The 14,033-nt window shown below is 49.8% G+C and overlaps 1 protein-coding gene across 3 annotated transcripts in view; it reads right to left on the bottom strand.

Moving 5' to 3' along the window:
- Positions 1 to 14,033, bottom strand: part of LOC121574884 (sodium-coupled neutral amino acid transporter 3) — an 86,948-nt gene that overhangs the window by 20,165 nt on the left and 52,750 nt on the right. For all 3 annotated transcript variants that reach the window (XM_041887549.2, XM_041887550.2, XM_041887548.2), the window contains 2 exons: positions 6,328 to 6,410; positions 5,265 to 5,323 (listed from right to left, as the gene is read on the bottom strand). In XM_041887549.2, coding sequence (XP_041743483.1) covers positions 5,265 to 5,323; positions 6,328 to 6,410 — 142 coding nt within the window. The remainder of the gene's footprint in view (positions 1 to 5,264; positions 5,324 to 6,327; positions 6,411 to 14,033) is intronic.

The raw sequence follows: 14,033 nt of genomic DNA, 5'->3' as shown, positions 1-14,033 counted from the left end.
GTCCACTTCCCCGCGTCCTCGAGTTTCTTTTTCGTGAAGAAAAAGGATGGTGGTTTGCGCCCATGCATCGATTACCGTGGTCTCAATCAGATTACGGTGAAGTATAGTTATCCACTCCCGCTGATTGCGACCATGACTGAGTCGTTGCATGGGGCGCGTTTCTTCACGAAACTAGATCTCAGGAGCGCGTACAACTTGGTGCGCATCAGGGAGAAACGATGAATGGAAAACAGCCTTTAGTACCACCTCGGGCCATTACGAGTATCTGGTCATGCCATACGGGTTGATGAACGCTCCATCAGTTTTCCAATCATTTGTGGATGAGATCTTCAGGGACATGCAGGGGCAGGGGGTGGTGGTGTACATTGATGACATTCTCGTGTACTCACCTACCCGTGTCGAGCATGTAGCCCTGGTGCGCAAGGTGTTGCGGAGGCTGGTGGAGCACGACCTGTATGTGAAGGCAGAGAAGTGTCTGTTTTTCCAGGAGTCGGTCTCCTTTTTGGGTTATCAGTTGTCTGCGTCAGGGGGTGAGGATGGAGGTAGATCGAGTGTCGGCCGTGCGTAATTGGCAAACACCAACCACTGTGAAGGAGGTGCAGCAGTTTTTGGGGTTTGCAAATTACTACAGGAGGTTTATCCGGGGTTTTGGACAGGTGGCAGCTCCCATCACGTCTCTGTTGAAGGGGGTCGGTGCGTCTGCAGTGGTCAGCCGAGGCGGACAGGGCGTTTGGGAGGCTGAAGGACCTGTTTACCTCGGCCCCGGTGCTGGCGCACCCGGATCCCTCTTTGCCGTTCCAAGTAGAGGTGGACGCGTCGGAGGCCGGTTTAGGAGCCGTGCTTTCACAACGATCTGGCGCGCCACCTAAACTCCGCCCCTGTGCCTTTTACTCTAAGAAGCTCAGTCCGGCGGAGCGGAACTATGACGTAGGGGACAGGGAGCTGTTAGCCGTGGTACAGGCTCTAAAGGTGTGGAGGCACTGGCTTGAGGGGGCTCAACACCCTTTCCTCATTTTGACGGACCACCGTAACCTGGAGTACATCCGGGCGGCGAGGAGGCTGAACCCTCGCCAGGCAAGATGGAGTATGTTCTTGACCAGGTTTACGTTTAAGATCACGTACATCCCTGGGTCACAGAATGGCAAGGCAGATGCGCTGTCTCGGCGGTATGACGCGGAGGAGAGGTCCGTGGAGCCCACTCCCATACTGCCTGCGTCGTGTCTGGTGGCGCCGGTAGTGTGGGAGGTCGATGCTGAACTCGAGCGGGCGTTACGCACCGACCCTAGTCCATCACAGTGCCCGGAGGGTCGGAAGTACGTTCCGCTCGAGGTTCGGGATCGATTGATCTATTGGGCTCACACGTCACCCTCCTCTGGACATCCGGGTATCGGCCGGACAGTGCACTGTCTTAGTGCCAAGTACTGGTGGCCCACGTTGGCTAGGGATGTGAGGGTTTATGTTTCCTCCTGCTCGGTGTGCGCCCAGTGTAAGGCGCCTAGACATTTACCTAGGGGTAAGTTGCTACCCCTGCCCGTTCCACAACGGCCATGGTCCCACCTATCAGTGGACTTTATAACAGACCTTCCCCTCTCCCAAGGGAATACCACCATCTTGGTCGTTGTGGACCGGTTCTCTAAGGCCTGTCGTTTGCTCCCCATGCCGGGTCTTCCCTACGGCCCTGCAAACTGCCGAGGCACTGTTTACCCATGTGTTCCGGCACTACGGGGTGCCCGAGGACATTGTGGCTGATCGGGGTCCCCAATTCACCTCCAGGGTCTGGAGAGCGTTTATGGAGCGGTTGGGGGTCTCGGTGAGCCTCACCTCGGGCTACCACCCGGAGAGCAATGGGCAGGTGGAACGCGTAAACCAGGATGTGGGTAGGTTTCTCAGAACATACTGCCAGGACCGGCCGGAGGAGTGGTCTAGGTACGTTCCCTGGGCCGAGATGGCCCAGAATTCCCTACGCCATTCCTCCACGAACCTAACCCCATTTCAATGTGTGTTAGGTTACCAGCCGGTTCTGGCACCCTGGCAGCAGAGCCAGATCGAGGCTCCTGCGGTGGATGAGTGGGCGCGGCGCTCGGAGGAGACTTGGAACGCTGCACACGTCCACCTGCAGCGGGCCCTCCGACGTCAGAAGGCGAGCGCTGATCTCCACCGCAGTGAGGCACCGGTGTACGCACCTGGTGATCGAGTCTGGCTCTCTACCAGAAACCTGCCCCTCCGCCTGCCCTGTCGGAAACTGGGTCGGCGGTTTGTAGGGCCATTTAAAGTCCTGAGGAGGTTGAACGAGGTTTGTTATAGATTACAGCTACCTGTGGAGTATAAGTGTATTAACCCCTCGTTCCATGTGTCCCTTCTCAGGCCGGTGGTAGCGGGCCCACTCCAAGAAGATGAGATCTTGGAGACTCCTCCGCCCCGTTGGACATCGAGGGGGCACCGGCGTACTCCGTGAGATCCATCTTGGATTCGAGACGTCGGATGGGGGTCTCCAGTATCTAGTGGAGTGGGAGGGGTACGGTCCGGAGGAGCGGTGCTGGGTGCCGAGGAGAGACGTGTTGGACCCGTCGCTCCTGACGGAGTTCCATCGGAGGCATCCGACGCGCCCTGCGCCGCGTCCCCCTGGCCGTCCCGAGGCCGGAGTCGGCGCGCGTCTGGAGCCGCGCGTCAAGGGGGGGGTACTGTCACGGTTTCGGCCGAGGCTGCCTCTCCTCCTTGTTCGGGCAGGCTTCGGCGCTCGTCGTCTCCGGAATTCTAGCTGCCACCGATAGATGTTTCATGTTCGTTTGCTTTTGTCTGTTTGTGTCACACCTGTTTCTGGTTTACGTAATTAGTGTCCTATAAGTTTCTCGTTGTGTTTGTCATGGGTTGTGTATGATTGTTTTTCGTCAGTGTTGTGTTTGCTCGGTTGAGCATATTTTCTCCACTGCGCTGGAGCTCAGTTGCACCTGTTTCGTGCACCACTTCGTTTTGTCGCACCTGTTTGTGCGCATTTGCCTTTTCGCCTCGTGCGTAGTTTAGCTGTTGGGCTTAATTGTCCTGTTGCCTGTGTTTGGGCCAGAATACAGCATTTGGAACCTACCGTCTGCGTCCTGCATTTGATTCCTTACACCACACCTACACACGCCCTGACACATCCCTCTGATATATATTACTGCCATCCAATCAAACCATCCCTCTGATATATATTACTGCCATCCAATCAAACCATCCCTCTGATATATATTACTGCCATCCAATCAAACCATCCCTCTGATATATATTAAATCAAATCAAATCAAATTTTATTGGTCACATGCGCCGAATACAACAGGTGCAGACATTACAGTGAAATGCTTACTTACAGCCCTTAACCAACAGTGCATTTATTTTAAACAAAAAAAGTAAGAATAAAACAACAACAAAAAAAGTGTTGAGAAAAAAAGAGCAGAAGTAAAATAAAGTGACAGTAGGGAGGCTATATATACAGGGGGGTACCGTTGCAGAGTCAATGTGCGGGGGCACCGGCTAGTTGAGGTAGTTGAGGTAATATGTACATGTGGGTAGAGTTAAAGTGACTATGCATAAATACTTAACAGAGTAGCAGCAGCGTAAAAAGGATGGGGTGGGGGGGCAGTGCAAATAGTCCGGGTAGCCATGATTAGCTGTTCAGGAGTCTTATGGCTTGGGGGTAGAAGCTGTTGAGAAGTCTTTTGGACCTAGACTTGGCACTCCGGTACCGCTTGCCGTGCGGTAGCAGAGAGAACAGTCTATGACTAGGGTGGCTGGAGTCTTTGACAATTTTGAGGGCCTTCCTCTGACACCGCCTGGTATAGAGGTCCTGGATGGCAGGAAGCTTTGCCCCAGTGATGTACTGGGCCGTACGCACTACCCTCTGTAGTGCCTTGCGGTCAGAGGCCAAGCAGTTGCCATACCAGGCGGTGATGCAACCAGTCAGGATGCTCTCGATGGTGCAGCTGTAGAATTTTTTGAGGATCTGAGGACCCATGCCAAATCTTTTTAGTCTCCTGAGGGGGAATAGGCTTTGTCGTGCCCTCTTCACGACTGTCTTGGTGTGTTTGGACCATGATAGTTCGTTGGTGATGTGGACACCAAGGAACTTGAAGCTCTCAACCTGTTCCACTACAGCCCCGTCGATGAGAATGGGGGCGTGCTCAGTCCTCTTTTTTTTCCTGTAGTCCACAATCATCTCCTTTGTCTTGGTCACGTTGAGGGAGAGGTTGTTGTCCTGGCACCACACGGCCAGATCTCTGACCTCCTCCCTATAGGCTGTCTCATCGTTGTCGGTGATCAGGCCTACCACTGTTGTGTCGTCGGCAAACTTAATGATGGTGTTGGAGTCGTTCCATTACTGCCATCCAATCAAACCATCCCTCTGATATATATTACTGCCATCCAATCAAACCATCCCTCTGATATATATTACTGCCATCCAATCAAACCATCCCTCTGATATATATTACTGCCATCCAATCAAACCATCCCTCTGATATATATTACTGCCATCCAATCAAACCATCCCTCTGATATATATTATTGCCATCCAATCAAACCATCCCTCTGATATATATTATTGCCATCCAATCAAACCATCCCTCTGATATATATTACTGCCATCAAATCAAACCATCCCTCTGATATATATTACTGCCATCAAATCAAACCATCCCTCTGATATATATTATTGCCATCCAATCAAACCATCCCTTTGATATATATTACTGCCATCCAATCAAACCATCCCCAAATATGAAATCCCCCTGGAAATAGAGACAGGGGAGGATGGGAGGAGGGGAGGTATGAGAGAGGAAGGAGAGGAGGAAGAGGAAGGAGAGAGGAGGGAGAGGAAGAAGAGGAGGGAGAGGAGGGAGAGGAAGAAGAGGAGGGAGAGGAAGGAGAGGAAGAAGAGGAGGGAGAGGAGGGAGAGGAAGAAGAGGAGGGAGAGGAGGGAGAGGAAGAAGAGGAGGGAGAGGAGGGAGAGGAAGGAGAGGAGGGAGAGGAAGAAGAGGAGGGAGAGGAAGGAGAGAGGAGGGAGAGGAAGAAGAGGAGGGAGAGGAGGGAGAGGAAGAAGAGGAGGGAGAGGAAGGAGAGAGGAGGGAGAGGAAGAAGAGGAGGGAGAGGAAGGAGAGGAGGGAGAGGAAGAAGAGGAGGGAGAGGAGGGAGAGGAAGGAGAGAGGAGGGAGAGGAAGAAGAGGAGGGAGAGGAGGGAGAGAGGAGGGAGAGGAAGGAGAGGAAGAGGAAGGAGGGAGAAGAAACAAACGTACCGCACTGAGGAAGAAGACCATGCAGCTAAGGGAGAAACCGCTGGTATAGCCCAGGTAGCCTGTAGAGCACAAAACAACAACATATAATATAATTGTGAGCTATTTAAATCGACTGATTCCTGGAGTTGGAATTTACAGGGAGGTTTTCTACAGTGTTATATAAAGGAGTTTGGTGGTCACACTAGATGTAGGCTACTAATGGTCGAAAGACCACCTCCAATTACATGCCTTTAACATGGACATGAGTGCCAGTGAAAGGAGGTGATTGCTGCGCATAATTTCTTAAAACTTAATCAGTGTGCTGCAGGTGCGTGGAGCAACCATGATTGCCAGTGCAACACACACATTGTGTTGCACTGTGTGTGTGTGTGTGTGTGTGTGTGTGTGTGTGTAACCGCACCACCATGCAGCGTCTCATCTGTGTTAGTGTTGTCTTGGTCGTCTACAACTCCGTGTTTCTGGGCTCCATGGAGACATAGGAGGCTAATTGGGTCCCTGCCGTTTCCATGGCAGCACCAATACCGGGCCAGGAGAGTGGGAGCGGTGTGAGGGTCTGATTGGCTGCTGTGTGACCCAGGAGAATTGTCAATGCTGTCAGGACCTCCACACGGCAATGGGAGCCTTATTACACCCCGTGGTATTCCTCCACCTCCACCTTGCTTTACTGGAGTGTATTACACCCCGTGGTATTCCTCCACCTCCACCTTGCTTTACTGGAGTGTAGCTCTCACATCTAACCACACGTTGCTGTTATAACCTAATGTAAAGCTGGCTGAGGCTTTCATAAGACTTGGCCCAGTAGGACAGCTGTGCATGTGTCCTTATGTAGTGGAGGTGGTTCAGTGAACTACACTATTGATGACTAGCCTTTGCCTGAGACCTGAAGATTCATGTTATCTCCCAGAGCTTAACGGCTGGCCTTTAGCTCAGTTAGCTAACACAGTATTCAGTTGTGTGTTGTGGACAACCCAGGGTTATTACGTGGTTGGTGTCACATACAAGCTTGTTGTTATTTTGCAGGAAAACAAAGAGGTTAGAAGGGAGAAGAAGAGGTGCAACTCACCCAGCTGCTTCATCAGGGCCAGAGGAAGGATGACGCTAATGGAGACCATGATCACCAGGTAGTTCCCATTCAGGTACCACAAACTGAGAGAGAAAAAGAGAGAGAGAGAAAGAGAGAGAGGCAGAGAGAGAGAGAGAGAGAGAGAAAGGCAGAGAGAGAGAGAGAGAGAGAGAGAATTTTAAAATCCCCTTTATTGGGTCAAGACCCTACAGTACATGAACATTCAACCTCAGGAATCATGCACCACCGTGCTCATGTGTACAGCCTGTAAGAAAACAACTGAAATTTGAGAGGGTTTTAAAAGGACAACTCCAGATCCCCTTCTTCGTCAACAGAGCACAACACCCCCTGAAGGCCCCATGTACAGTCGTATGAAAAAGTTTGGGCACCCCTGACAATTTCCATGATTTCCATTTATAAATAATTGGGTGTTTGGATCAGCAATTTCATTTTGATCTATCAAATAACTGATGGACACAGTAATATTTCAGTAGTGAAATTAGGTTTATTGGATTAACAGAAAATGTGCAATATGGATCAAAACGAAATTAGACGGGTGCATAAATTTGGGTACCCCAACAGAAAAATCACATCAATATTTAGTAGAGCCTCCTTTTGCTAAAATAACAGCCTCTAGATGCTTCCTATAGCCTCTAATGAGTGTCTGGATTCTGGATGAAGGTATTTTGGACCATACATCCTTACAAAACATCTCCACTTCAGTTAGGTTTGATGGTTGCCGAGCATGGACAGGCCGCTTCAAATCATCCAACAGATTCTCAATGATATTCAGGTCTGGGGACTGGGATGGCCATTCCAGAACATTGTACTTGTTCCTCTGCATAAATGCCTGGGTAGATTTTGAGCAGTGTTTTGGGTCGTTGTCTTGTTGAAATATCCAGCCCCGGCATAACTTCAACTTTGTGACTGATTCTTCAACATTATTCCCAAGAATCTGCTGATATTGAGTGGAATCCATGCGACCCTCAACTTTAACAAGATTCCCAGTACCGGCACTGGCCACACAGCCCCACAGCATGATGGAACCCCCACCAAATTTGACTGTGGGTAGCAAGTGTTTTTCTTGGAACGCTGTGTTCTTTTGCCGCCATGCATAACGCCCCTTGTTATGACCAAATAACTCAATCTTTGTTTCATCAGTCCACAGCACCTTATTCGAAAATGAAGCTGGCTTGTCCAAATGTGCGTTTGCGTACCTCAAGCGACTCTGTTTGTGGCATGTGTGCAGAAAAAGGCTTCTTCCGCATCACTCTCACGTCCTGAATTTTTGAACGATGCACAGTGACACCATCTGCAGCAAGATGATGTTGTAGGTCTTTGGAGGTGGTCTGTGGGCTGTATTTGACCGTTCTCACCATCCTTCGCCTTTGCCTCTCCGATATTTTACTTGGCCTGCCACTTCTGGCCTTAACAAGAACTGTGCCTGTGGTCTTCCATTTCCTCACTATGTTCCTCACAGTGGACACTGACAGCTTACATCTCTGCAATAGCTTTTTGTAGCCTTCCCCTAAACCATAATGTTGAACAATCTTTGTTTTCAGGTCATTTGAGAGTTGTTTTGAGGCCCCCATGTTTCCACTCTTCAGAGGAGAGTCAAAGAGAACAACAACTTGCAATTGGCCACCTTAAATACCTTTTCTCATGATTGGATGCACTTGTCTATGAAGTTCAAGGCTTAATGAGCTCACCAAACCAATTGTGTGTTCCAATTAATCAGTGCTAAGTAGTTACAGGTATTCAGATCAACAGAATGACAAGGGTGCCCACATATTTGCATAGCCTATTTTTCACATCTGATTTAATTTCATACAAATTAATATTGCGATATTAAAAATCTTTGTCTGGACAATACCCCAGTACTCAGCTTTTGTTAGAAAATGAATGGCATGCCACTGTGATCATTTTCTGTGATGACAGAGTAAATTATTATGCAGCCTCAGAGTGGTGCCCAAACTTTTTCATATGACTGTATGGATGAAAAGGTTCCCCACCAATCTGTAGTAGGAAAACTCCACCTTCAGTCTTGTTGCCACTAACCCCTTGAGCATGGCCACCACATCCACAGACCCCTGTCCATACAGTTATTTCTTGTCTTCCAGATGGCTAGCTTGGCTACTTCTGACAGAAAATGTAGCAGGACTACCAAGCCCCTGTGCCTGAAACTGTACTTTGGTCCTAGGATGAACAGCCTGGAAGAGAAAACCTCCCCCAGCTGGTTAGCAGGGTAAACATCCCTAACTGTCAGGGACACTGTATGAAGAGATGAACTAACGACTCAACAGACAACCCTCCAAATAGCTTGGATCTAGGTGCACCAAATTTCTATTGGTGTCTATCGCCCCATGTTTGATCCTCCAATGGAGGTCAGCTGTCCGTTTGTCAATTGGCAGCTTTTGGGGAAGTGCCTGGACCAAACAACTCGGCCCACCTCGTTGACATCACCCCTGTCAGAGAACGTGCATGTGTGCTGTGTACTTGAGAGAGAGAGAGAGAGAGAGAGAGAGAGAGAGAGAGAGAGAGAGAGAGAGAGAGAGAGAATGAGACAGAGGAGGAAGGTTACTTACAGTATTAGAGAGGAAATTGCATAACACCTGTTACAGGAGGGGGTCGCAGTTCCAGAGCGTTCCACTAGGTGTCATCCTCCGACAACCTCAGGCACCTCCTCACTCACAGTCTGGACTAATCATCATCCTATTGGTGTCACCTGTGTCTACCTGTTCACCTGTGTATTTATGCCCTCACTTCCCTGTGTTCCCTTGCTCAGTTTTCTCTGCTAGTTTCTCTATGCTCAGCAGCACTAATCAGTGTCTGATCGGAGAAGTATGTACAGGTACTCGAGAAGTGTTCTCCCTGTTTCTTTATTATTTCAGTCATAGTTACTATTTCGTATTTTGGATGTCGGCCTGTTTTTGGAGACATATTTGCTCCACCTTTCTTTTATCGTGTTAAGTCCGTTGTTTTGTATCCTGGCTTCGGGACCACCAGTAAAGATCCCTGTTTCACCATCCTTGCCTACTGCCTACTGTCTATCCTGCACCGCACCTGGGTCACACCTCACACCAACCCTTACAGAAAACGGAGCAACTATGGACCCAGCGGAGGCAGCACAGTATCAGAGCGCATTGGCAACGCAGGGGGCTGTAATGAACCAACACGACCGCAGCCTGCAGCAGATCACAGAGAATCTCCGCCAGCTGACGATCGCCGTGCAGAGCCGGGTGGATACCCGACCAGCCCCGGCAGCTGGCGTGGGAGCGGAAGCCGCAGCGGCGTCTCCAGTCTCGCCTGTGACATCGTGGGAATGCCGCCTACCACCTCCGGATAGGGATGACAGACGTCCAGAGGGCTGCAGGGAATTCCTCACCCAGTGTGCCCTTGTATTCAGCCTACAACCCTCCTCCTTCCCGACAGAGCAGGGCCGGGTGGCCTACATCATCACTCTATTGACGGGTCGGGCTCTTTCCTGGGCTAAAGCGGAGTGAGAGAGCCGACTCCTACCAATTCACCCGGGAGATACGCAAGGTGTTCGACACCTCTCAGGTGGTGTCGGGGCACGAGGCTGGGAGGTGGCTCACGGCCTGTCGGCAGGGTGATCGCTCAGTGGCGGACTACTCCGTGGAGTTCCGGACCCGGGCTCAAGAGGCAGGATGGGAGGAGGCCGCCCTGGTCGTCCTTTACACTCAGGGGCTATCGGAGGGGATGAAGGACGAACTCTCCTTCAGGGAGCTGCCTGAGCAACTGGACGGCCTCGTCAACCTCTCGGTGCGGGTAAACAATCGGCATCGTGAGAGGGCGCACGAGAGCGGGATGACGCAAGGTGCGCCTCCGCGTCCCCCTATCAGCCCGGAGGCTTTCCGCCGATTCAGGGAGGAGACACCTCAGGAGGAGGCTATGCAGCTGGGTGCGGCTCGCTTGTCCAGGATGGAGAGGCAGAGGCGTCTGCACCAGGGACGTTGCCTGTACTGCGGCCAGGCATGTCACCACTGTGACTCATGCCCTGAGAAGCCGGGAAACGGGAGGGCTTGCTAGTATCGGGAGCGGTGCTAGCAAGCTGGAACCGAAACCCCAAATCCAGAGACTCCCTGACTTTTCTCCCCGTCAGGGTTCAGTGGGCCCACTCTGCGCGTTGGGCGCATGCACTGGTGGATTTTGGTGGCCACGGGAAACCTGATGGATGCGGGGCTGGCCCAAGGGTGGACCGTTCCGTTACTCTCCCTCTCCGAGCCGGTTCCGGTCATGGGCCTGGACGGCCGGCCATTGGGGTCGGGCTTCATCACCCGGCGCACTGTCCCCGTGCGTGTCCGGGTGGCAGGGGGGCTATGGGAGGATATCCAGGGGAGGTGTTTAGTAAGAGGCGTGCCAAGGGTCTACCTCCTCACAGGCCATACGACTGCGCTATTGATCTCCTGCCGGGCACCATGCCAACACGAGGGCGATTGTTTTCCTTGTCCCGGGCCGGAGACGCTGGCCATGAGGGAGTATATCGACGAGGCACTCGTCGAGGATCACATCTGCCCATCTACCTCACCCGCGGGCGCAGGCTTTTCTTCGTGGGGAAAAAGGACAGTGGGCAACGGCCGTTGATTACAGGGCGCTCAACAACATCACAGTTAAGAACTGCTTCCCACTCCCCCTGATGAGCCCGGATCTTCACCAGGCTGGACTTACAAAATGCCTAAAACCTGGTGAGGATTCGGGAGGGGGACGAGTGGAAGACGGCTTGTTAACACACCCAGTGGGCATTACGAGTACCAAGTCCTGCCGTTCGGTCTAGCCAACGCACCTGCGGTGTTCCAGGCGTTGGTCAATGACGTACTCCAGGACCTCCTCGACCACAGCGTCTTCGTGTATTTGGAACACATCCTAATATTTTCAAAGAACATGAGTGAACACCAGCAGCACGTTAGGCAGGTCCTCCAACGCCTTCTCCATCACCCTCTCTACGTCAAGGAGGAGAAGTGCGTGTTCCACACGGAGACAGTCTCCTTCCTGGGGTTCATCGTCACCCAGGGGGACCTACGGAGGGACCCAGCAAAGGTCAGCACGGTACTGGATTGGCCCCAGCCCTCCTCCCTCAAGCAACTACAACGGTTTTTAGGGGTCGCTAATTTTTATAGCCGATTTATTCGCAATTGTAGCTCCCTAGCCGGTCCCCTGACAGCCCTCACCCAGACGAGCGTGTGCTCATTCGCCTGGACCCCTGAAGCGGGGAACGCATTCGATGCGCTTAAGCAGCACTTTACATCGGCCCCGGTCCAAGGGCATCCTGATCCGTCCCTACCATTCATTGTGGAGGTGGATGCTTCAGACATTGCGGTGGGAGCAATCCTGTCCCAGCCGTTCCTCACGGACGGTAAGACTCACCCCGGCCCAAAAGCTAAATTTTAGACTCATCTGACCACATTGCTTTTGGTGAACACCAAACGTGTTTGCTTATTTTTTTCTATAAGCAATGGCTTTTTTCTGGCCACTCTTCCGTAAAGCGCAACTCTGTGGAGTGTATGGCTTAAAGTGTGAAGGAAGAGGATAGTAGAGGGCTACATATGAAGGAAGAGGATAGTAGAGGGCTACATATGAAGGAAGAGATAGTAGAGGCTATATATGAAGGCTTCATAGCAAAGGGGGTGAATACATATGCACGCATCACTTTTCTGTTATTTGTTAGAATTATTTTAATTTCACTTCCCCAATTTGGACTATTTTGTGTATGTCCATTACATTAAATCAAATAAAAATGAATTTAAATTACAGGTTGTAATGCAACAAAATAGGAAAAACGCCAAGGGGGATGAATACTTTTGCAAGGCACTGTATAAGGCCACTGATTTACGTGGACATTGACAGTTCCAATAAGGGTAGCATATACGGACCTAAACACTTCACGCCCTGTTCCCAAGAACTACCGATTGCTTTTTGGAAGCTCTCTCTCTTTCCTCATAACTGTGGTCTTCTAGTTACTCTTCCTTCATATGTAGCCCTCTACTATCCTCTTCCTAAATATGTATCCCTCTATTATCCTCTTCCTTCATATGTAGCCCTCTACTATCCTCTTCCTTCATATGTAGCCCTCTACTATCCTCTTCCTTCATATGTAGCCCTCTACTATCATCTTCCTTCATATGTATCCCTCTACTATCCTCTTCCTTCATATGTATCCCTCTACTATCATCTTCCTTCATATGTATCCCTCTACTATCCTCTTCCTTCACATGTATCACTCTACTATCCTCTTCCTTCATATGTAGCCCTCTACTATCCTCCTTGAAATGTAGCCCTCTACTATCCTCTTCCTTCATATGTATCCCTCTACTATCATCTTCCTTCATATGTAGCCCTCTACTATCTTCTCCCTTCATAAGTATCCTTCTATTATCCTCTTCCTTCATATGTATCCCTCTACCATCCTCTTCCTTCATATTTAGCCCTCTACTATCCTCTTCCTTCATATGTATCCCTCTACTATCCTCTTCCTTCATATGTAGCCCTCTACTATCCTCTTCCTTCATATGTATCCCTCTACTATCCTCTTCCTTCATAATTAGCCCTCTACTATCCTCTTCCTTCATAGGTATCCCTCTATTATCCTCTTCCTTCATATGTAGCCCTCTATTATCCTCTTCCTTCATATGTAGCCCTCTACTATCCTCTTCCTTCATATTTAGCCCTCTACTATCCTCTTCCTTCATATGTATCCCTCTATTATCCTCTTCCTTCATATGTATCCCTCTATTATCCTCTTCCTTCACATGTAGCCCTCTACTATCCTCTTCCTTCATATGTAGCCCTCTATTATCCTCTTCCTTCATATGTAGCCCTCTACTATCCTGTTCCTTCATATGTAGCCCTCTACTATCCTCTTCCTTCATATGTAGCCCTCTATTATCCGCTTCCTTCATATGTAGCCCTCTATTATCCTCTTCCTTCATATGTAGCCCTCTACTATCCTCTTCCTACATATGTAGCCCTCTATTATCCTCTTCCTTCATATGTAGCCCTCTATTATCCTCTTCCTTCACATGTATCCCTCTACTATCCTATTCCTTCATATGTAGCCCTCTACTACCCTCTTCCTACATATGTATCCCTCTACTATCCTCTTCCTTCATATGTAGCCCTCTACTATCCTCCTTGATATGTAGCCCTCTATTATCCTCTTCCTTCATATGTAACCCTCTACTATCCTCTTCCTACATATGTATCCCTCTACTATCCTCTTCCTTCATATGTATCCCTCTACTATCCTCTTCCTACATATGTATCCCTCTACTATCATCTTCCTTCATATGCATCGCTCTACAATCTTCTTGCTTCATATGTATTCCTTTACGATCCTCTTCCTTCATATGTATCCCTCTACTATCCTCTTCCTTCATGTGTAGCCTCTACTATCCTCTTCCTTCATATGTATATCTCTACTATCTTCATGCTTCATATGTATCCCTCTACTATCCTCTTCCTTCATATGTAACCCTCTACTATCATCTTCCTTCATATTTAGCCCTCTACTATCCTCTTCCTTCATATGTAGCCCTCTACTATCCTATTCCTTCATATGTATCCTTCTACTATCCTCTTCCTACATATGTATCCCTCTACTATCCTCTTCCTTCATATGTATCCCTCTACTATCCTCTTCCTTCATATGTATCCTTCTACTATCCTCTTCCTTCATATGTATCCCTCTA

Source organism: Coregonus clupeaformis, chromosome 10 (genome assembly GCF_020615455.1).
Source record: "Coregonus clupeaformis isolate EN_2021a chromosome 10, ASM2061545v1, whole genome shotgun sequence".
Classification (NCBI taxonomy): domain Eukaryota; kingdom Metazoa; phylum Chordata; class Actinopteri; order Salmoniformes; family Salmonidae; genus Coregonus; species Coregonus clupeaformis.
Note: the sequence above shows the minus strand (reverse complement) of the source record. Positions and strands in the feature narration are given on the sequence as shown.